This window comes from Daktulosphaira vitifoliae, unplaced genomic scaffold (assembly GCF_025091365.1).
Source record: "Daktulosphaira vitifoliae isolate Bord-2020 unplaced genomic scaffold, ASM2509136v1 Scaffold_2, whole genome shotgun sequence".
In the NCBI taxonomy this organism is placed as follows: Eukaryota; Metazoa; Arthropoda; class Insecta; order Hemiptera; family Phylloxeridae; genus Daktulosphaira; species Daktulosphaira vitifoliae.
The window spans coordinates 45,958,102-45,984,275 of NW_026099573.1; the positions used below are offsets into that span (position 1 = coordinate 45,958,102).

General features: G+C 30.8%; 1 protein-coding gene across 4 annotated transcripts in view; it reads right to left on the reverse strand.

Annotated features, from left to right (window-relative positions):
• LOC126899129 (dynein axonemal heavy chain 3) overlaps positions 1 to 26,174 on the reverse strand; it is a 236,275-nt gene that overhangs the window by 55,694 nt on the left and 154,407 nt on the right. For 2 of the 4 annotated variants that reach the window (XM_050673685.1, XM_050673684.1), the window contains exons 34-41: positions 16,639 to 16,822; positions 13,793 to 13,978; positions 13,090 to 13,731; positions 12,783 to 13,022; positions 10,778 to 10,938; positions 10,574 to 10,714; positions 9,938 to 10,223; positions 9,456 to 9,841 (exon numbers count right to left, since the gene is read on the reverse strand). In XM_050673685.1, the coding sequence (XP_050529642.1) occupies positions 9,456 to 9,841; positions 9,938 to 10,223; positions 10,574 to 10,714; positions 10,778 to 10,938; positions 12,783 to 13,022; positions 13,090 to 13,731; positions 13,793 to 13,978; positions 16,639 to 16,822 (2,226 nt within the window). Of the gene's footprint in view, positions 1 to 9,455; positions 10,224 to 10,573; positions 10,715 to 10,777; positions 10,939 to 12,782; positions 13,023 to 13,089; positions 13,732 to 13,792; positions 13,979 to 16,638; positions 16,823 to 26,174 lie in introns of all 4 variants that reach the window. The other 2 variants (XR_007702488.1, XM_050673683.1) reach the window with 1 other exon arrangement.

Genomic DNA, 26,174 nt, shown 5'->3' on the forward strand with positions numbered 1-26,174 from the left:
ATACAAACATGCACCAATCGCCCTTTGCGATGCGTCTGCAAACCCATGTACTTCAATTTTTACATTTAACTCACAACCTAACCACCGTGGTATTCTTAAAGTGTTGAGATACTGTAAATTATTTATGTACCTTAACCAATCATCTAGTAATAATTTAGGTATCTGCTCGTCCCAATCTATTTTCTCTTGCCATAATTTTTGCATGAATATTTTAGCAACAATAATTACTGGTGCCACGAGCCCTAAAGGATCTGTGGCGGTCGAATATTCTAGAATGTTCGGCCGCCGCCGCCTCTAGAAGATTCGTCGCTCTACATAAGCGTGTGGCGGTCGAATGTTCTAGAGAGTTCCGCCGCCGCTTCTAGAAGATTCCTCTGACTATTTAAGGGCAAGATCGTCGCTCCAGTCAATCAATCGATCAGTCAATCACTTACGCACTCTGTCTTAAACGCGCTTCGTCTCTCGCTGTTATTTGTTATTTGTTAGTTCGTTGTAATATAGTATAGTTGTTATTAAATCATAAAAGTGTTTATTACTTCTATATATATTACACCTCGCTACAGATCGAATAAAGTTGCAATACTTGCTAGAACATGCCGTTTTGTAATATTGCTTTTATTGAGATCTGGAAGTTTGATGTCATATGTATAATAATCATTTGTTGGCTGCCAGCACAACCCTAATGTTTTAATATTTTCTTTAAACATTGCCGTAATCATCTTTGTTATCCTTCTGATTGGGTAATAACCTAACGTTATTTGAAGACCATTTAAATAGTTCAAATCCATAGTTTCTCAAACATTCAATCAATTTATCACGTAAACATAAAGCCTCATCCAAACTATTTGCTCCTGTTAAACAATCGTCTATACAAAAATCATTTTTTAATACTTCTTTCAACTGTGAATCATTAACTTCTTCAGATATGCGGTTAATACAACCAATAGCTAAAAACCCGGATGGTACGAGTCCATATGTCACAGTACATAATTTATAAATATTTATTTCATCTGATTGATTTGAACGCCATAATATACGTTGATAATTCTGATCATCCTCATGTAATAATACTTGTCTATACATTTTTGAAATGTCAGCTGAAAATGCGTATTTATGTGTACGAAAACGTACAACAATATTTAGTAGGTCAGGCTGTATTTTTGGACCGTTCATTAAAATACAATTCAGCGATAAGCCATTACTAGTTTTTGACGTACCGTTGAATACAACACGTAAACGAGTGCTGCGACTATTATCATTTAGTACGTATGAATGCGGCAAATAATAATAATCGGCTCGATTGATTTCGTCTTTATCTTTATTAACGCTACCTATACACTTCATGTGCCCGAGTTTTTCATACTCACGCATAAATAACTTATACTTATCATATAAGCTACTATCTTTAATTAATCTATTTTTCAACGATAAAAATTGCCGTAAAGCGGAGTAGTATGAATAACCTAATTGACCATTATTTTTAAACGGTAATCTTACAATGAACCTACCGTTATTATTAGGCGTAGTATTTTTATTAAAATGCTCTGTACACAATGTTTCTTCTTCTGTGGGAAAATATTGCTTTGTGTCAAGTACTTCAATCTCCCAAAAGGCTTCAATTTTGTTTTCCAATAATCTTTCTTTATTTTCCATAACCAACATACAGGTAACTTTATTGTTCTCACACTTATCTGCGACTTCCCCGAAAACTACCCATCTTAAACAAGTTTTTTGCAAGTACGGTCCGTTTTGATGTGCTTTAAATTTACCAACACACATTAAGTCCCAGTACGTACCAGCTCCAATTAATACATCGACGGTTCCCGGTTCATTAAATGTTGAATCGGCAATGATAATATTTTCTGGGATATTAATGTTATACATTGACATATTTGGTAGTAAACCAGTTATTTTTGGTAGTACGTAAAAATCAATTGTTGTTGCGTATGGACCGGTTTTTGAACATATAGAAGCCGTCACTTTATATTTGATGCTATTTCTTGACTCACTTATACCACTGATAGGTACATTTACCTTTTCTCTTTTTAAACCCAACTTGTTTACTAAATTTGTAGTCATAAAATTGCTCTGAGAACCACTATCAAGTAATGCACGTCCATCTATATAATTTCCCGTGGTGTTCATAACTCTCACTATCGCTGTTGCTAATAATGTTTGTTTTTGACTTATGTTTACAGTATGCATATTGATCTGTGCATTGCTACTCGTGTTCTCATTCTCAATCGACTGGTGCAAGAGCGAATTGTGCTCCCCCTGACACTTCATACATTTCCTTGACTTGCACTGATCAACAAAATGATCATTTTTTAAACAATTAAAACATAGTTTTAATTCATTTACTTTTATTTTTCGATTATCTAGACTTAATGATAGAAAGTCTGGACATTTATAAATAGGATGTGGTTTTTTTCACATATAACACTGCATTTTTGTATGAATTGCTAATGCAGTTACTCTTTTTTTATTGTGCATTTTTGAAAATTTATTACTTATGTAATCAATACTATCTTTTCCAGAAAAGATTTTTGCTGACTCAATCGACTCCAATACTTTACATCTTTTATCCAAACACAACATTAATGATTGAACCGTTGGAATTGTATTGTGATCATTTTCTTGTTCCCATTGACGTATAGAGCCCATATCTATTTTTTTACAAATTACGTGCAGCAGTAAAGCTCCCCATTTTTCTGGATCCTCGCCTAACGCTTTTAATGCTTGCATATGTGCTTTTAACGAATTATTGAATTTATTTAATTTGACAGCCGATTCCCCGTAAACTGCCTCTAAATCATAAATTTCTTTTGTGTGCGCTTGAATTAGAATGCGTTTGTTTTCATATCGGTTGTTTATAATTGACCATGCAATGTCGTAATTTGCCTCCGTAGTTTTTAAGTTTTGTATCAATAAACTCGCTTCACCAGTTAATGCACTTCTTAGGTGATAAAATTTGTGTATTTTTGGCATATTGCTATCTGAGTTAATAAGTGAATTAAAATGATCTTTGAATGAACACCATTCTTCAAACTTTCCTCCAAATGTCGGTATTTCGGGAGGTTTTACCTTCATATAATTATAATTATTTATTTGACTATTGAGAGAATCCCTGTCGTGATTATTTGAAATAACATTAATAGGAATTTCAACTTTTTTAAGTAGATCTTCTGCTTTTGCCACAACTTCAAAATAAGTATCAACAAATATGTCACGATACTCTAAATTCTCTTCACTCGGATCAAGCGCTTCAATATTATTTTGTATGTTATCAAACTCATTCCACTTTTCTTTTATTTTTTCCAAACGCAATCCTATCTGGGTTTGATTGTTATGATTTGCTAGGTCATTTATAAATGCTTGGAATTTTGTTAGTTGTGCCTTTATCTGTCCTCGTCTTATAATGCATACTGCTAACTCATTCCTCACCTCACCTGTTGCCATGTTGACTGTTGAACTTGGGTTTTTGCAATTCTATTTCTATATATGCGCAACGAACGCTCGATTTACTTAACAACCCACCACTATGTTACAGTATATTTACTTACCCTCAATACTAATACTTCTGGTAATATTTTATTTAATCCTTGCAAATTCAGTCGCGTAATGATTCACGATCGCACTTAAATCGATCCGTACCGATAGGACCATATGTTAACGCCACGTAATGGTTCATGTGTTATTTTATTTCTGTTTTTAATGATTAGCGGACTGTATAATATAAAAATGAAATTCTTAACAATATAATTTTATGTAATTAATATAAAAATGATTTATTAATTCACAAATATAATTCTATACAATTTATAATTAATTAACATTGAGCGGAGCTAGCGGATAGGTTATTGCGGCCGTTGTCGCACTAGTACTGACGCACTGATAATAACAAGTCTTAACAAGTTATAATATTATTAAGTTAAAAATATAAAAAAGAATTTTTTTACAAAAATTGTATTTTTTTTTTATTAGCTTTGATGTATGTTTCAACTGTGAAGACAAAATAAAGTCCGAAATTTTTTTTCCATAATAAATTATATTGATTTGTTCATTTTTGAAAATGTTATGGCAGTTTTCAGAAAAAAAAAATTCGGTTAATATATAATCTTTATCTTGTGCGTTGGCGATTTCTTCTATTAAGTTTATCGGGTCAGATGTATTTGATACGCTTTCGACTTTTGAAAGGTAGTCTGCTGTGATGTTGCTTGATCCGGCAATGTGCTGTATGTTAGTAGTTAATTGTGATATAATTTAAAGTTGTCGTTGCTGTCGTTCAGATGCTTTTTCTAGTTTTTGTTTAAAAGCATGAATTAATGGTTTGTGGTCTATATAAATTGTAAAGTCCTTGCCTTCTAATAAGTGAGTGAAATGTCTACAACAATCACATATGGCTAGAAGTTCTCTATCATAGGTCGAGTATCGCTGCTCAGTAGTTGTTAGTTTGCATCTGTGAAAGCCTAGTGGAAGCGATTTATTATTAATTATTTGGTGTACAACTCCACTGATTGCCCTATTACTGGCATCTGCAGTAAGTGTTAGTTTGGCTGATTCATGTGCTAAGTGTGTAGATTTTTCCAATAATTCTATACATGTGTAAAATGCTTCGTTTGCTTCAGATGTCCATTTTTGCGTTTAAGGTTGATTTGCAAGTTGAATTTTGCTAAGAAATCCGCTCCTAGAATACAACGAGTTACATCTGCAATTATAAATGTATAGCGAAATTGTCTACGAAGTCCTAGATCTAAAACCATTGTTCGTTCTCCGTAGGTCCTTATAATTTGATTGTTTGCAGTGTAAAGTACTCGAGTTGAAATGTTACATTTGTCTAAGTTGTTATGTTTTATTATTGAAACTTCGGCTTCACTGTCAACTAAAAATTTTTGATTAGATTTTTTGTCTAGGATTTCTTAACAGTGAGAGTCCCTCCGTGTCTCGATTGTAGGCACGGCGGGCATTTTTAGTTTTCCGTTTTGATTGCCGGTTCTGTGGTCCATTTACATGGTTTAACAAATTTTTGTGCCTTACCGCGAAATTTGTAATGGAAATAACATAATGGTCCTTCTGATTTGTAACGTGACCGAGATTTTGAACGTGAGTGGTTCCACCGTGTATTTCTTGAATAAGTTCGTCCTCGCTTTAATTGAAGTTGCTTAATTTGTTGTTGGAGGTCCGCTAGTTTATTTTCTATATTATCTGGTTCAATGTATTCATAGAGATATCAACTACTCGGTCGGCCATTTCTGCAAGTTCGTCGACAGTTGCTGTTTTTGGAGCTACTGCTAGTACTATTTGGGCTTGTTTAGGTAAGCGTTGTAATCACATTTGTTTTATTAAGTGAGAAGGACAATTTTGTCCGGCTAATGATTTGATTTTCGACAACATCAATGAAGGTTTTTCATCGCCTAATGAAATTCCGGAAATTAATTTGCGAAATTTTTCTTCATAAGTTCTACCATATGTATTAATGAACTTATCTTTTAAATTTTGATAACAGTTTTCGGTATTGTCTAAGTCTAAAATGTCACTTACTTTTCCTATTATGTCTTCATCTAGCATGGCCAGGGTATTGTTAAATTTTGTTTGAGATTTACTTATGTGTCATAGTCTAAATTGAGCTTCGGCTCTTTTGAACCATGCAGCTGGGTCACATTTCCAAAATGGTGGCAGCTTTACGCCAAATATAATGATATTATCTGCTGTTTCTGGTATTATTTTGTCAATCATTTTTCCTTTGTAGAGGTCACTAATTTTTAGTGCTTCACTTATTGATTTAAAATAAATAAAAACACTAATTTATATAACAGAAAAAATGTAGACGGTTTATTGTTTAAAACACTAAGAAAATTTATATAAAAATTGTATTAATGCACTACGTGTACTTAACTACTTAACCGATTAACTGACGACTGACTAACTGATTAACGTTATTGTTACGTCGCGCCGTTTTATATTGTGTTGAGTTCTAGAAGATTCTCAATCATTCCATAGTCACTACATCTAATAAGACTAACTGTTAAACTAAAATAGAGGTAATCTATGTAACATGGTGAATGGGAGTGGAGGTAGAAGAGACAACACTTTATTATCAGATGCTTTGTATTAACTTTGGAATTTAATAAAAATAACTATTAACACAAAAATGTCATAATTACATAGATTAACTTATTAAACATGTTGTTTGCGAAACCTGAGAATCTAATTCACGGATGTTCTAACTGACGCTCTGCTAGACTCATACTGCATTGTCGTGGTGTAGCACAATGTTCGGAATGGCTAGCTTAATACGAAAGGGCTAAGTCAGCGGTTCCATTATATTCGACAGAAGCAAACCCCAATATCCTGACGCTATGATAAAATTATTAAAACACGTAAAATAAATAAAACATAAAATAATACAGTAACATCAGTATATACAAGTATCTCACTATTAAAATCATCATTAAAAAGGCATATGTGATAACATTCAATTATTTGTAACGTTAACCCTTAAACAGTCGCGTGGGGGTCTAGCATACCTCCACATAAATAAAAACGGATGTATTATATTGCATAAAAGGTGTACATAGATATAAATTTAGAAGATGGTTTTTATAGTAATATTGAATAGATTTCCATAAATAAATACCTTCGATAACAAAATGTATGACTTAAAATATCCATCAAAGTTGAAATGGGTCATATTGACCCCCACGCGACTATGAACGTTATAATTTATTTTGGACTTGTATTTTTTTCAAAATATCGTTTTATCGTAAATGCAATGTTATAATCGATATAATATTGTGGAATTGGGATTATGTGGATCTGCCACCGTCTGTGCAATTAAGTTTGAAAGGTTACAAATATAAAACAAATCAAATTAATTGGCCGCAACGAAAAATTTGTAACTTTCATGGCGCATTGAAAAATTACAAGAAAAGGGTCGCCAACCTACTGGGCGAGACAGTGTAATGTCGGACCACAGAAGGATTTAAAAAAAAAAAATTAACTTTTGTATATTAAAACAATTAAACAAAAATATTAAAGTTGATGTCCGTTGAGTCGTTGATAGTAGATGTACACCAAAACCTCGTGACAGTTGTCACATAACCATATAAATGAGGGATGATCTTATACAAGGCCGTTGCTCGTACCTTATAAACTAAGGGGAGATGATTTTTGAAAGGGAAAAAAATACACGAGTCCATTGAAGATGGATCACGCAAAAAAAAAGAAAAATATGATGGTTAAGTTAAATTAAGAGGACTTTATTAAGAAAAAAAAAAAATTAAGTTACTACGAGCCAAAAAACCGAATGGTCAAAAAACCTCGTCTACAAATTAAAGGGAGACAGAGAGAAAAGAAAGAAGAAAAAAAAAAGGTATTAATAAAAAAATAGTTACACCTACACTTTTATTATTAGAGAATACGATGAACGTCTTCGGGTACCCGCCGGCTATTAATCGCGGCATTGCCGCTAAGCACGGCGGATATACGTCCCAATTAAGCGACTGATTTTAGGCAGTTAGACTTAGCTTGCAAGACGTTGGGACACCCCGGAATAAAATGCACTACGTCACCACAATGTACCAATAATATATACATATCATCACCCATAAAATATAATATAAAACCTATAAAAAAAATCACAAAAAATATGGATATAATCATGACAGGTGGTCTTGTAACACGCCTGCCATGTTGTGGGACCTAAATAAAAAAATAAGGGCACCTAAAAAACATGTAATAGAAATCTCGCCACACGTGCTCATGGCACGGCGCACTAATAAAAAAAAAACTGGTTCAAAACATTAAAAACAAAAATATACATTACCAGCCCCGAAGGGCTACAGAAAATGGAGGCAGGAATAGCCGACGCCATAAATTAAAAATTACATACTCAAAAAATAGCGGACACTCACGAAAAAATATATCTATAAATTTAAAATGTTGCAGCGCACACAACAACAAAAAACTCACGCTACGGACGAAAATTAGCGACAACCAGTTCCGATGATGGCTAATTTCCGACAAAACGTCCGGCGTTTGACCCGGTGGTCCGTTGGCGACAACACGGCTAGCCTTTAGAATAGGGGTAAAAAAAAAACTTAATACCCAGTGCCGGAAATTACTAAGAACAATTTAAATCATAAGGCGATAATGTATGCGATGAGCAGTGCAAATGACGTTCAAGATAGGAAAGGAGCGGGGTGAATGTACACACACATGCCGTCCATGAACCGGTCTGAAGTAGTACACAGCTGAATATCTCGCCGTCGCAGTACGCATTCGGCTCAACACAAATATATATATACATATATCCAAATAAACAAAAAAAAATATATAGATACTTTTTGTCACGTTACAAGTTTTAAAAATAAATAATCTATTGAGAATTTCCACTACTCGATGATACGGAACAAATACGAACTAAACATGTAATAAATACATCCCGTTGCAATGTGGACACATTGATTATCGGTGCCTCATTTACAATTACCACTATTCACATTTACCCCTCCTGACCCTACTTGTATTATAATAATTAAATTGTATTGTAATATTAATAATAAAAAAATTCAATTCAGAAAAATGATTATGTAAATGTAAATACATATAAAACTAGTAAATATAAGCCATGTTTGAGCTCAAAGAAATACAAGAAAAATTAATAAAAATACATTTTTAATAGTAAAAGCTTTTATTTACCGTCTTAAAAATTAGATTTTGCAGTTAAAATAATTTTTTTACAAACCAAAATTTTTTAATGAAATTTTGAAAATTAAGATTTTTTTTTTTTTTCGTAATATAATTTTTAGTAATGCACATAATTTTGTCATTTATTTATTTTTTAATTGTTATCCATATTTATATATCATATGGTAACAAATAATGTCTTTGAGTTTTAAAAAATGAACTTTATTATACATATTTTATACTTTTTTAGAAATGGGGTCTAATAGACCCCCACGCGACTATGAACGTTAAAAATAGGTACGCGGCTGCTTAAGGGTTAATAATAAATATACCATAATTATTAAATTTCAATACAATTTTTTTATGATATACATATGGAATAAATATAGGATTTAAAAAAACCCAACACGAATAAATCCGATGTACATATATCGGATTGTATATCGACCCAGCCCTAGTAGAAACAACTAACATTACTGAAATCTATAAACAATTAACATAACCATCATAAAATGCCTCCATGCTGATTTGTTAAATTTGTAGTTTGTACTGTTGGACTATGTAAAATGAAGGTGTCCATAGTCCACTTTGTTTAATAAAACAAAAAAGAACAACAAATAAATACACAAAATAGTAAAAACAACACCAATATTGTTTGGAGAAATGATCATTGGATCAAAATTTATCGGGGCTTTAAAATAGAATTCTGTTACTTATAGATATTTATTTGTATACTTCAGTAATTTAAATAGATAAACAATATTTACTTTTCACGAATTTTTTTCATTATTAATGGATTGATTTCATCTTTCTTATAACTTTTCAAATTTTCTAGGAATTTTGGATCTGAAATAAGTTTTTGAGAAGGTCCCCAATAATCTTCTATCATATTTCCTGATCCACTAGGGTCTGGCTTTCGTTCAGACTTTATCCCTATCATTACACAGACAGCTTCTAGAACTAATTTGACTCCAGATGGTGGGTTTTTCATTGATTTTACTACAGTAATGTCAGCAGGTTTAAGGGTATCTAAAGCTGAAATTGCTTGTTCAAGGGCTGGTATTGCCTCAGCTAAATCACTTTCACAATCATCTTTTATGGCTTGCGAAGCAGCAGCGGCTTCATTTGCAAGAGCTTCATCTGCGCCTACAATCTTAAAATTCAGGATAAAAAAATATTTTACTTTAATGACTAAAATAGTACACGAGTAAGAAAAGGGGTAGTAAAATAAATAAAACCACAAAATAACCTCTTTTTTTGATTCAACTTTCACAGTATCTTGCTCAATTTTGACCATAAGCGCTTCAGTTGCTATTGATGTTTCAACTAATTTGGGTTTTAATGCAGTTAATTGGTCTTGCATAACTGATACTTGCTCAGCTGCAAAGTTTAATTTTTCTAACCCAGTTTCGTATCTTTTTTTGTAAGTAGTAATTTCGTCTACTTTCTTTTTATATAAATTTTGAAACGTTCTTATTAATTCTAAGTATGATGTTGAAGTAACATAATTGTGTCTTTTTAAATTGTTATATAAACTAAAAATGAAAATTTTTCTTCATAATTATCTTGGAAAAAAATAATTTATAGTACAAAATTATAAATATATAGTGTATCCTAGATGAAAAAGTTTATGATAAATTTATGATAAATGTCATTATTATTGTGATATTGATTGATTTTAAACCTTATTTTTTGTTACAAACTCTTTGAAAAAACGTATTTTCAAAGGTACATGGTTATTTCACAATAAATCAAAGTTTTTAATGCTTTTTAATTATCAGTTTCTTTATCACGTTTTTAAAATATAATTTTAGTTTTGCTACAGTGATAAATCAATTTCTTTGATATTTATTAATTATTTTTTATAGTAATTAATCGTACGTACTTTATTGAAGCCTCTGTAACTGTTATATGAAAATATTTACAAATCGAAACGCATGATGCAGCAACGGTTACAGGCACATTCATAGTTTGTATAAAATATTGAGCAACTTTTTCTAGAGCATCTTCTGGCCATTCTGTAAACCTAGTACCAAAATATTCTTATATATAATTTAATTCTAATTAGAAATAAATTATTTATTTTTACCAATCAATTGTACAACAGTTGATAAGAGACGGAAACATCCTTAATCGATTTCTAAATTTATCACCAATAGGTGACATAATTAAAGAAATATGAAGATTTGATCTAACTCTTTCACTAAAAACATTATAAAGTGCTAAAGGAGTAGTTTCAATTTTTTTCCCCTGTAAAAAATTATACTGATTATTAGAAGATATATCTTATATTTATAAGATGGTGTGAAGCAAAAATTAATTAAGTTTAAATTAACTTTGATATGAAGGTAAGAAAGTATTGATTTTGTGATGATATACGTTTTTTTTTATGTCTGCTCATAAAAATTCTCAACATACATTTATTAATGATCAATACGTTAAAAGATTTCGAATTTAATCTAATTGAACCTGTCAGCACCGAAAATTGGAAAAATCTCCATAACTTAAAACAAATATTTTAAAATTACGCTACCGTAAATAATGACATTTTTCAAAAAAAACGTTCTGTTATTTGAAACTATTATAACTTTTTTGTAAACACTGATTCTAGCAATTTTGAAAAGGGTATAATAGAATCATCAAGCTTTCTCATGGTATGTTATGTGTTAAAATTCCAATGAAAAACTCAAATACATATGTTACGTCACTATTTAGGGAAAGTTAAAAGAGACCACCAACACATGTAAACAATTTTTTAAAATGTGTCCTGAAAAATTGATAATTTTTAACCTATATTAAATATATATATTTAAGAAAATGAATATATATATTAATTGTAGCGTTACGCTACAGCTTTAGTACTGTTTGTCAGTTGCAAGAAAGTCCGCTGGATAGCGCTGTTTGTTAACTTTTATTCAAAAGAATATAATATAATGTATGTTTTATTTAATTATATAGATAATAATGCTTTTATACCCTTTTATGTTACACATCAGTCCAAACGGGAACTCGCTGATTAAATATATATTAAAATACACATTTATTCATTACAAAATATTAAAAATAAATGATCAGTAAAACGATTAATCTACACTACTCAAGTGGTGACGGGTAGAATAAGGTACACCTTCACTGCTTGAATAATTATCTTCTTCTCTTATATTACCGTTTTTCGTATTGTTTAAGTAAGTAAGTTTAAGTAAGTAAGTAAGTAAGTAAGTTTCTTTATTTCTTTCCTTATATCTTAATATATAATATATAGAATTTTCAACGGTGTTTATTACAGCGCGTTACCAACCATGATCTAAAGGGTTATATCGCACCCTTTGCATAATTCAGTTAATTTTCAACGGTGTTCATAACCTCTGTGTTATCAACCGTGATCAAGATAACTATCTCCTTGTAAAAGTCCCCTTAGCGCTTTACAACGGTGTTCGTAACAACCCGTTATCAACTGTGATACAAAGGGTTATACTTCTATCTTCACCTAAATTAAGCAGTTCCTAAAGTAAGACTAATATGAGAGGTAGTTGTTTAGTAAAGATATATTCGTCTTTTTTAAAATAAAACAAAATAAGTTGATTCTTTGAACAATTTGCGTTGTGTTTTTGTATTATTGATAAATTTAAGTTAACAAAAAACAAACTTAAAAGAGTACAAACGTAGAAACGTTTCATAATACACTTTAAGTGCTTATATATATAAGCTCTTGAAGTGTATTACAATATTAATAAAAATCCTTTTTTCGATTATTTTACTATATAAAACCTGGTGGTACACCTTTATACTAAAAATTAAATTAAAACATCAACAAATATACTAAATTAAGTACATGACCATCACTAGTAATATTGCAAGTTTTATTTAATTATTTAAAAAACCATGCTTTAAAATAAAAAACAGAATTTTTTTATGATAATGGAATATTTTGAAAACTCGCGTTAATACGATTTAATGGAACAAGCACAAAAACAGGTTCAAAATTTTCAATTGTACAAAATGCGCGAGCCCAAGCTAAAAGTAATAATTATAGTTTATAGATTGTAAATAAACTTTCCTTTAAAAAAAAAATATGTATTATAAAAAGAACATACCAGCTGTTGAGCAATAATTGATATTTTATCTAATATATCAGCTCGTTCATCCGATTGATAAAGATTTGGAATGTCACCAGTATTTAATAGCATATTAATATCTTCAATGAAGCTTTCATCGGCAATTTGATTATCAGGTAATAAAAATGTTATTGGTCTTCCTTTGCATCCTGCATCTCTTAAAAGTTTTTTCATATCATCATTCCATTCATTTTTACCATAACTTTTTATTATTTCTATCTATATATAAAAATAATGAAATAAATTTTATACTACATAAGCTAGAACAAATGTTTTTATTAATTACTTGAAATATACTGTAATCAGCCATAAAAGTTGCTAGTTTCGTAGTTGATTGTCTACCATCACCACCAACGCCAACTAATAATAAATGGCCATTATCTTGCTGCAACACTCTACTAACTCGAGATATGTGTTCGACAGCAAATTTAAACATAACTAATGTCATTGGGCTCTTAGAAATTGTATTGTACTCATTTAAATAATATTCCATACGTTGTAACAAAAGTTTTTCATTAGGAATTTCATCATAAATCTTTTTGTCACTATCTGGGTCCATATAATTGCCAAAAAATAGATTTCGTAAATGTTCAGAATTCAGAAAATCGTCTTCTGCTGGTATTAAGTCATTAAGATATGAGTCTATTGATTGTCTTAAATAACTATATGAAGCATTTTTTAAAACATCAAATAACATCAAACGATCATCATCATGAACTAGTCGATCTCCAAATACTCGCCACGTTTCGTGAACCCACAAACGGAAAAATTTTTCTAGAGTTTTACATCTAGATGCGGGTAATAGTAACATTCCTTTAATAACCCTTGCGAAATCTCGCAAGTTAAAAGTATAATGCGATTTTGCCGGCGTAGGTAAAAATGTAGATATAGCTTCGTTATATACATATAATGTGGCTTCAACTGTGTTCTAATTAAACAGTTAACTCTTATTAAACAATATCAACTCTCAATATTTTTTTGTAAAATACCTTTCCCTGTAATACTATAGCTTCAGAAAATCCTTTGTTAACATGCCATTCAATAATTTGAGTGAATATTTTTGACATAGTTTCTTGACTAAATGAATTTATTCCAATAACATTTAAATGTCTGGTAAATCGTGTAGTTATGTCATTAGAACCTCCACCAGGAGGTTGTAAAGCACCAATAAAAATCTAAACAATAAGAAAATAATTAATATTTCACTGTTAGTTATTTATTTTAAGTTTTTTGTAGTATATTTAAAAATTTAATAGAATTTTTCTTCATCAGCGATTTAACTGTAAATATAATAATAGTTAATTACTTATGACTAATATTATTTAAAATAAAAATTAAAAAAGCCACAAAAAATATTAAATATTTGCGTATTCAAATTTCGTGGAAAATGTTACCATCATCAATGCTGAAAATTGTATAACACTTAAAATGTTTGCTGATCATAGTTACTGTACTAAAAATCGTGTGAAAAAAGGCATGGTACGTGATTAGAATCCACGATCATTGCTGGCTATTTGCAAACTGCCCTAAAACTTTCCTATTTGCAGGTAAAGTGATATCATTTGGGTTCGTAGATTAGCGTCAGATCTGGGTTATATTCGGAGTTCCACTTGGCTGACCAGAATGTATGTAAGCCTTTTAGATCTTGTAGAATATAGAGGTTCGAAGCTAATATCTAAGTTTATAGTTCTTCCCTTGCTTTGTCTATGTTCTTATACTTCCAAGTGATACTCTGACTGTTGATGTCACCAGTTACTAGGGAGGGGTTTGTCGATGACTGGTAGTGACCCGGGTGCTCAGTTTAGCGTTCGTGGTTTGTATACATTATAGATTGAAAGTCCATTTATGTTAACACCTATGGTAGCTATGCCGTCATATGTAATTTTAAATAGGGTGATATATCACTTGATGGTATCTTTGACGTAGATAGCTAGTCTACATATAGGATGTAGATGTTGGCATACGAGAACAAATCCAATAGTTTAATAATTAAGGTCTATGGCTGATGAGAAATAGGTTTCTTGAAAAGAAAGGGCGTTCGCTGCTTCATATTTCGTAACGCGATCAAGATATTCGTATTTGGTTTTTGAATTTTAAATTTTATTAATTTGCTTAATTAAAAATTATTTTTTAGTTTTTACTTCAATAGACAATTTTTTATAGAAAAATAATCAACAAGAATTTTTTAATTTCGATGCGAAGCTGAGAAAGTATTAATTTTACTATAATATGTTATTTTTTGTAACCACTTATTCTCAGCTCTCACTGGATTGATTTTGATGAACAATACATTAAAAGATCACAAATCGTATCTAGTTGAAGACATAACCCTCAACAATTTCTTTGTTTCCGTAAATAAGAGAAAACTTGTTATGATGAAAATAAAAACAATTCAGCATAGTGTAAACGTGGCATAGTTGGGACTAGTATAGATAGGGTTACCAGATGAAAAAACCATAAGTTCGGAGAAAATGCCTGATTTCTATTGGAAAATCCTGAGATTTTTTATTTTCTTCTCAAAGCTACTAAAATTTAATACAGACCTTTTAGCTTCAACGTGAAGCTGAGAAGGTATTAATTTTACTATGTATACTCTATTTGTGTGTGCTACTACTAGACTATAATAAGTAAAATTAAAACTATATTAAAAATATTATTAATTTAAAAAACTAAAAAATATTAAAAATATTAAACTCAAAGCCACAAAAAAATTAATGAAAAGTCGCGGATACGTATTTCGGAAACAATGTTACCATTATCAACGCTAAACACATACTGTTAACACAACTAAACACAAAATTATTGTTAGTTTCACCTTAATTAATGATGGGTTTTTAGATCTTTTTAACAACTTTTTTTTGATTAGTTATTTTAGTTAAAGTAAATCATTAAAATCAATTCAGTTCATATTTCAATTGTAGCATCTTTTTAAACACCAAAAATTACTAGGAAATGAATATTATGATTTCTATTTAAGTTATCTATTACGATAAAAATGTAAACAAATATTGAGCTTTTCTGATAAATTTACTATAAATAGTTATTATAAAATTTCCTGACTGCATATTAATCTTAACGATACAATTTTTTTAATTCTCATAAAATTTTCTATTTAATGATGTCAATTTCAAACTTGCAAATTGAGCTAAAAATTATGGTAATCATTATTATTTTTTAATTATAAACTTTCACAAAAATCAACTTTAAAGGTTTAAAAAAATAGATTAAATATGTTATTTTCCTTATTTTAAACATATTAATAATCAAAATCAGTAGTAGTTTAAAATAATATTTTTTGTTCTTAATTAATTTTTTCTTTTGTGTAAATACTTATTTTTTAATAATAAGTAATAATACTAAAACTTAGAAGTGATAGAAAAAGTCTAATTGCACATTTGAAAACATCGCGAAAAGTTGATTTAGAAAAGTATATTTTTGTTTCTGATGAAAGTTCTTTGTAGTCCAATGTATAAAACTTTATTTTAAGTAACAAACATTTTTAATTGAAAATTATTGCATCAATCCCTTTAAATTTTTATACACGTTAATAATAAAGGAATATAGAACAGCTTTATTATTTTTCTAATTTCTCTGCATAAATTGCGATATTAAATTATTGAATATCAATTTTATACTAAATTTAATTACTTTAATTATTATTTATTCATATATTATAATTATAAATCAATTAAATAATCAGGATAAAAGCTGAAATATGATTTTAATGTAGTCTAAAAATGCACAATTTAATGAAATGTTGGATTAAAAATTAAAGAAGTTTTTAGTTATATCTAAGACTGTTTATGAAAAAAATGAACTACTTTATAATACATACCATATCTAGAATATCGATTCTTGACATAGATTGAAGATCATACCAGTGCGAATGGTCCATCCATTGTCTTAGTAATTCTATTGGAGGTTGAGCACCATATTTTTCAAGTATTGGCATACTTAAATCATCTACAAATAACATACATTTTTTTCCCATTGCTGGTCCGAATATTCCTCTTCTTCGCCTATTTGTTTAATTTTTAATTTACTCATATTATCAATTTAACAATTATATTAAAAAATAAGTAACATGAGAATAACACTAAGTTTAATCGACACACATCATTTAATTAATGCAAGGCCAATTATAGCTTATAGCTACTATGTTTTTGTTTTACAAATGTTAGAACAAAAACAAATATTAACTCTAATTTTAAGCATTTTTGAAATAAATAAAGTTGCCAGAAGGCGTTATTATAGGTGTTTGATTTATAGCTACGATGGAAAGATAAAGGTATTAATTTTACTATAAATACTTTCAAAATATTAAAAATTAATGATAATTGTCTATATGGACTACATAATTAAAAAAAAAAAACAATTGAAAAGACGAATACAATTAATGATAATCTTCGCATGATATCATGAGTACGTGGTGTACGGCATAATCCTCGGACGTCAAAAAGTTAGCAGCGTTGATGAAGACGGTGTGTGTGTGCGGATCGGTTCGTCGAGTCTAGTCGTGCGACGCATCCAGAGCCGGTGGCATCACTTTGATGACGGGAAGAAAACTCAATGTATCAATAATAAGTCATCGTCGGCTATGTGGCACTTACTGAACTTTGCACCGTGGCGTATGAAACGGGGTGTTGGTCAGTTAAACTACTACATACACGTAGTTAGACGATGGCTAATAAACGTGGCGTCCGTCGCAGGGCACTGTGTATCACGAAGCGACGTAGGACCGTATCAATGGACAAAGTGGTGTTGACAATAAAAAATAATTACTGAAAAATTAGCAATAATCCAAATTACTATTTGAACCCATAGGACCTGGCCATCGTGATTAATCGATTCCAGTACGTAGCTCTTTGCTTTACGTCATTTATCAGTCTTAGTTGTCGCTGTCCGGCTTACTGTATTAAGTCAAGTTTTTGTTCTTCCATTTCACTTATTTACTTTCGTCCTATACATTTAAGAGTATTTGTGTCTTTTACTTCATCTGCACCTTGTACACTGTTGTCTTTCTTACCTGGTACACCTAGTATTTGTGTCACGTATTTCGTTTAAAACTCATACTTCAGTGTTACCCTTATTCCATTCATATAACAACGGCCTTTCAACACCCACAGTCAACCGGAAGTGTCAGTCAAGCACGGTAACTGCTGTACGATCACACGTATGTAAATATCCAGACAGCAGACTCATTATCATCTTCGAACCTACACTACACTTTCTTTGTGTTTTGTTTTATATTTTATCAAGTGGGCAGATTTGGAGTATAAAATAAGGTTGGAATTTGAACCAACAGCTCATACGGATATGTTATAATGATTTTACAAAAACGTCATAAACAACCAGAGGAATCCGTAAGCTCTTATTTAAATGAAGCTGAAGTTTTATGCTTACGAATAAACAAGGACATGTCACAAAAAGAAAACAAAATCTTATTATGAAAGGAATACTCCTCGATATTTTAAAAATTGTAGAAGGCGGCAAAGCAAAGCTACTTCATAAATTAAAACAGACATTTTCGAGTAGTAAATTCAGTATATGTCGAACAAAAATCAAGAAGGTGAGCTAGAACAATTAAAATGGTAATTCAAAGAAATTTTAGATTTTTATAAATCATGAAATAAAACTTCAATGGCAAATTTAAAAGCAACAAGATAACGTGTCAGCTTTGGCAGAGTCAAAATCATACAGCAAAAAATCGCAACCAAAAAAACTAGCTTATAGACTAAATGTTTACACTAAGGACATACCTTCATCTTTAGCAAACTCAACAAAAATAAAATTACATCAGTCAAATATATCATGAACGAAGTTAATAAATGCAAAAAAATTGAGTACGTACAATCAACATGTCAATATTTAAGTGCAAGAATATAATACATCATTAAACAAAACAGAAATATAGTCACTATAGTCTAAATATATTAAACGCAGAATTAGCTAAAGAATACAACATAAAAAAGTTGGAAACAACAATGCGTTCCCAATATTGTAATTTCCCCAATGAACTTGTTCAAAATTGGCACCAACACCAGCTGTCGTTATAACCGTCAGCCAATATCAGACTGCTCCATGTCTGCAAGTATAGGCTCTCTCATCGCTGGACTATTGCAGTATTCAATCTAATGATTGGTTTGCAGCAATTTCAATGTTTCTCTATCACATGACTTCATCTTCAACTCTTTATATGATTTACATCCTTGATCTTCTATTATCTGACTTATGTATTGCAATCTTGATCATTCTCTATGATTTTTTCCATCGATTATTCCTTCAAAGATTAATAATAGCAATCTACCGTGTCTTAAAGTATGACCTAATAATATGACCTATTTATTAAGTATAACCGTTAGACTATCGAGTGAAAGGTTTTATTTTGTTTATGATGTTTAATATGTTAGTAATCAAATAATAAGGTACTTTAAATTTGTATATATTTATATATATGTTCTTATTAAAATAAAAAAAAACTGTGAGGCGTCGCGGGACGCCTGGTAGATATGAAACATCTTGTTAACATTTTATAAATTTTTTTTTGCATAGACGGATAGATTACAACAAGATATGGCATAATGGAAAGACAAATCATTAAAAATTATTGCTATAAAGTAATGATTATTTATTATAATATTTTTTTTAATTCAAAAAATTCAAAATACAAAAATTCAAAAAATTATTCCTAATTATTCTGACGATATTACTGTGACGATTGGTCGATGATAACTGAAGTATGTAACAAAAGTAATTGACATAACATTATCAAGATATCTTATAAATACAGCATCTATTGTTGTTCCGTATCTAGTAGTAGGTTCTCTGGGATTGTTGTTAATTTGCAATTGAAATTCTTCTTGGAGAAACGTAATTAATGACAATGATTCATCTTTTCCAAAATTTACATTAAAATCCCCAGCTAAAATCAATGGTAGTTCACCTTTGTTAGTTTTAAAAATTATTGACCCTCTGTAAAATCAGTGATTAATTTTTGCAATGTAGTAAGTTTATTTAACGATAATCTTTTAAATTCTTCTTGTAAACTTAAAACGGATGAATCAAATCTTCTTCCATGATAAAATCTTAGATCATCCTGACTGTTACATATAAACAACCCTTCAACACTTGTTACTCGTATTAAAGCTACGTAAAGTAATGGAATACAATGACTTCTACTATACTCATAGACCACCTCGTCCTAAGTACCCCCTTGAGACTTATGAATAGTCATGGCACATCCTGATATCAATGGAAAATGATTTTGTTTACCCACAGTAGTTTTATTATTATTGAGTGATACCCTTGAGGTTCGACGTCCAACAGGTACAGCACGTCTATCGATATGATATTCTGCAACGAAAGCAACGAAAGAGGCTTTTCTTCTGGCCACCATACCAGTGTTTTTATCTGGAAAAACAAGCCATACACGAGTAACTTGATTTTCTTCATTTTGTTCTATATGAACCAGCTTTCCAACGGTACCGTTAGCTAATCTGTCTACAACGTCTATATTAGTTGTAATAATATAGGGCTTTCCAATAACAAAAATGATTTCGTATGGCAAACCTCCTGTATCTATCACAGACATTTTGTGTAATTTTTGTCTCATACTTGCTTCCTGCTCATGATTAGAACAACCTGAAATAATATCTATTGCAATCGAAGTTATTTTATTTTCAGTTTGTAAAGCTAATATATTATATGCGTTAACTGATGCATTATCATGGAATAATCGTACACCACTTGGACACCGCCGTGAGACTTCTTCTTTTGTAAAAAATCTAGACTCGATTACGCCCAATTCATCATCATTTAAAATAATACCACTGCCAATTTTTGTGAGAATAGAAGAAAACATTTCGTTATCTTGACGCATTATTTGAGTTAGTTCGTAGAATTTTAATCCTCGCCAAAGTAAGGGTCCAACCATCCGTTGTTTTGACTGCTTATAGATTGGAGTTGCACGAACTGGAGGTAATTGTCGCAAATCTCCAATCAAAATAATGTCTAGGCCACCAAAATTTTCATCAAAATTCCCAGTTATTTGCTTTAATCTTGCGTCTATCTGGTTTAAGAGCTCGCCACCTATCATACTGATTTCGTCAATTATTAAAACTTTGACATATTTAAATAAGCATCGATATTGTTGTGCTGTTTCTATTGACAACGGAATTAGTTTTGATAACGATATTTTCAATGCAGTATGAACAGTGGTTCCATTAATGGCTACAGCAGCTTTACCAGTCGAAGCACACGTAATGTATGAATTGCAGAACCCATCGTTATCAGAAAATCTATTATATATTTCCATTATCAATTTTATCACAAAGGTTTTCCCGCATCCAGCTGGCCCAGTAAAAAATAATTGTAGAGGTGACTTCTCTTCGGATAAATTGTGATGAATGACGTGTAAAAGTAATTCTTTTTGTTTTTCATTAGCGCTTCTCATGAGCTCGCAAAAACGATCATTGCTCATGATATTTTCTCGTCTTCTGGCTATTGCTCCTAAGTTATCAAGCGTAGCTATACGTAAATCTTCATTTACCAAAGCATTCGGATTTCTGTAAAATTCTTCAAAGGGGTTTGGCTCTGGAAATCTTGTACCAAAGTCTCGAATTTCTGATTCGTCATCCATCAGCTCATCCTCATGACATCATTGTCGGCATATATCAATTGTTTTTTGAATATCAATATTTGACTCAAATTCTTTTCTTTTTTCTAAAATGTCGCTTTCGTGTTCATCGTATATTGTTGTGAATTTCATATCTGCTAATATTTCTGTGTCTTCATTTCTAAATGGTATATGTAAAGTAACCATTTCTCTTCTATACTCATTGTAATCATGAGTCATATCATAATTTCATAACGAATAACATGAGGGTGCTTCTTTGTGACGTACTCTCCTTTTCTGTTTTTAGTATATTTTGAAACAAACTGTGCTAAAGAAATTTCTTCCAATATTTCTGGGCGTTTTTGATACTTATCGTGCCAATCTTCCTTCCAAATATCAGTTAAATCATCATCAAGTTCATCTATTTGTTTTTGTGTTTTTTTTATCCTCTGTCGTTCAATCGGCCAACAAGTGTTAATATACTGAACCGCAACTGATGATTTAGACATTGGTAACCTTAGAAGATACCAAGTCGCTTCTTGACTACTCATCTCAATAGTATTCAGCATGTCGACGCTCATTTTACGAGTTATTTTAACAATGTCAAATTTNCGACGCTCATTTTACGAGTTATTTCAACAATGTCAAATTCTGGATTCTCATTCATAACTTCTATTATTTTGCGTTGCAAATTGCTAATGCCTCTGTTGGTCTTATTTACATATTCGACGACATATGCTGCACAAGAATACTCTTCGGTAATTATCTGGAAATCCATATTTGACTTTAATACATTAAAAACAAATGGATTAAAAGTATTATGCCATTTTTCCGATGGATGTCGTTTATAAAATATTTTTGGTCTATTAATACCAGCTCTTAGTATATTATTATATTCTTCATCTGATCTGAGATTATTACTTTCATAATAATCATCAATACTGTTATAGTCATTATTTTCTAAGTTGATTCTTATTTCATTATATCTTTTCAAATGTTCTTTGTAAAGTGGATTCCTTTTTCCATCGGTAATAAAATTATTGTAGATTTACACGGCATAAATGGCGCTTCAAATCGGCACTTTTGTACAGAAGTAGGGCCAATTTTTTTGTAGCATGTAAAAGTGTGCTTATGTGTAAGTAATTTGATATTTCCTGATGCTTCCGACGTTGATACGGACACTAAACTGTTAATCATTTCTATAGATTGTTTTTGATCTTCTCCAAGAATATCTGTGGGAGCATTGTCAAGCCACAAGAGAATATGCGCGTGGGGACTCCCTCGATGTTGAAATTCAATCCTCAAAAAGTAGTTTATAACTCTGAACTTACCAAAAGGACTAAACTTCTTAGATTGCAAAATTGACATTATTACATTAACTAGTTTGTTAAAATAAATAGCACAGGTTACAGCATCATTGTTAACTAATGAACATTTTTGAATAAAACTAAGTTCTGATGCGACAAAATTTTGTATATCTTCTTTTTCTTCAGCCAATTTATGCAACAATGTTAATAAATCCGGCCACCCTATTTCATTTGCGCTAAGTGTCATGAATGCTGTTGGCTTCCCGAGCTGTCGAATCATTGCAAATAAATCTTTTTTTCTTGTAGACCAGTACCAAACTGAATTAGGTATTGACCTTAAAAAAGCTAAATTGGACTCTATACAGTTATGAATATAATCTTCGGATTGAACTAGTTCCTTAGTTACATTGGTATCTGTACCAACATGTTTGAACGCGATTGTTAAACAGTCACGAACTTGCAGTCTCATTATTTTTACAGCCATGTATAACAAATGATAGGGATCGAAGCCTCGACGATCCTTACGTCGCAGTTCACTAGATGCCATCATAAAAGGTGTAACATTGACTGTATCCCTAAATTTCCTAAAGTATCCCATATAAATACTCGGAAATGACAACTCTTCAGCATGCTCATCAAATAATAAACTTTGTGGAATATTTTGTTGGCCTGGTGCCAATATTAAATATTTTTCTTCATTCCACACTAAAGTTTGTTGTTGAGCAGTAAGGCTTTCTTCAATATCAATGTTTTCACTGAATTCATCAATATTCTGTTGTGTAATGAGTGGTGCTTCTTCATTAAAAAATGATTCATCAACTGTTATTTTGTAATGCTGATATAAAGGAGTATTAATCAAATAATTCAACCATTGTTTAACTTTTCCGATGTTAATTAAGCCATGAACAAAACTACTTTTATGAATTATTTTCTTTTTGATATGTACGTAAATGCAATGTTCATCATTAACATTTCTTGGAAGTGACCGGACCATGGTGTCAACAGCAACAGGGACATTGATAATTTGTCCGTATATACCAAATTGTCCTTGAACATGTCTCAATCTTCTTATTTGCATAAAAGGAATTCGAGGTGAGATAAGCCTTTCAGTGATGAAATCTATTTTTGGTAAATGCTGTGGTACTTTTGGATAATGAAATCCATTATAAACAGAGAAATTAGGAATGTGATTTTTATCTATTGCTGATTTACATGTTTTACATTTACAAATTACAAATTTTGAGTGCATCCACATTTTTCCCAATGGTTAAAGTGTCAATTATACATCCAGATGCAGATGGTTTCTTCAAATCTTTCTCAAACCAAAGTCGGTCGCAAATTGAACAAGCATGTCCAAATTCATTATTTTTAAAATTATCGTTGAAATATTTATGAGCTGATTTATGGTATCTAAATTGAGTGTAGTTATTCAAAATTTCACTTACATTTATAGTTGATTGATCGCTTGAATTTTGCTGAGATACTTCATCCACTTCATGCTGCATTTCTACAAAGCCATGTACACATCGAGAACTTGTATTTATTCCGTTTTTTATTGACTCATTGATTATTTCTGTAAATTCAATATTTGGACAATTAGATACTTCTGCAATAATTTCTAAATTTTATAAACGTCTTCTTCTTTCCGCTTCACGCTGCTTCAATTTATCCTTGTTTTGCTCTCTGTATATTTGTTGACATACTTGTTTCTTTTGGAGAGCATTTATTTTATCATCTTACTCATTTCTATGAATTGATGCTGTACGTGTTTTTTCCAAACCAGATGAACTTTGGGAAATAACAGATATTGTTTCTTCATCACTCAATTCAATACTATAAGTGATTGAAGAAGTAGATGGCCCAGCAGTACTTTGTGAATGTTGTATTCGTTGTCTTCTTTCAGCTTCACGCTGTTTCAATTTCTGTCTATTCTGCTCCCTGTATCGTTTTTGACGTTCAGTTTTATTATTATTTACTCTAAAAAAAAATTATTCAAAACATTATAAAAATTTTTACAAAACAACTAAAACAAAACTTAGTGTATTGTGGTACTAGTAGATTGGTAAATAAAAACTTACTTAACATTAATGGCGTGTCTTGTGTTTAACTGACCTTGGTGATTTCCAGTTTCAATAATAATATTTTGTGACCATTGTTGTAATGATTGTTCGCTCCTAAAATATTTATAAAAAAAAAAATTATGTAATTAAAAAAAAGGCAGTAAAATATGACTTAAATATATTTAAAAACTCAAGCATCTTAATTATATTTACATTAACCGAGGCTTTAAATAGACGAAATACACACAGACTTAATATACTAATAAATACAAAATTTAATGCTATGAATATAAACAACTTACAGATGACTAGGTGGACTTTGGGAAATAACAGATATTGTTTCTTCATCACTCACTTCAATGATATTAGTGTTTGAAGAAGTAGATGGCCCGGCAGTACTTTGTGAATGTTGTATTCGTTTTCTTCTTTCAGCTTCACGCTGTTTCAATTTCTGTCTATTCTGCTCCCTGTATCGTTTTTGACGTTCAGTTTTACTATTATTTACTCTAAAAAAAAATTATTATAAAAATTAAACAAAAGCTAAAATAAAACTTATTGATAAATACAAACTTTAATAATAGAAATATAATCAACTTACAGATGACGATAGTGTGTCGTAAAGCGTTCTCTTTTTAGGAGGTTGCTCACTTTCACTGTCACACATTTTTTATTAATCGTTAACGAAAATTAAAATAAAATAAATCACATTTACATTATGTAACAAAAAGTTTATCCAAACAAATCCGATGATGTACGTACAGTACGAATATTATGTAATGTTATCATTACTTCTCGTTTCAACGTAGTGTTATCGAAGGTTCGTTATTTCGACGCGATTCTTTTCTTTTTAGATAAAACAAAGGTTATGTGTACCATAATAAACAACACTGTATACTAAATAGGTATCCAAGCTTAGTGTGGCGGGAGAAATGTTGCTTACATATATAGCGTGGCGACGCGTCGCCACACCAAAAATTTTTTTACCCCCCGGCTATAGATGTTTCACATCAAAATTGAATAAGTTAATATACATTATACATACTATTGTTTTTTACACTCGACATAGTAATTTCAAAACCTACTAGTTCCGTCCAAAATTGCTATTTATTCCTTGGCTCGGCAAATAGGTCACTGTCTAGTGTTCCCCTAGGCAGTGGGTAATTAGTAAGCCCATACTAAACGTTACAAGTGACGCGTATCCAGTATACGTTTGGGCGTGTACACAAAATGTACCCGATAAGTAATATTAATATGTGTGTGTCAAGAGATATTTAGTTCACCTTAACATTTTGCTAATATTTCACCAACACTGATGCTTGACGCGTAATAGTCGACGAAAATGTTATATAAAGAAAACCAACCAAAAGGCAGAAAAAGAAAACACAGCAAC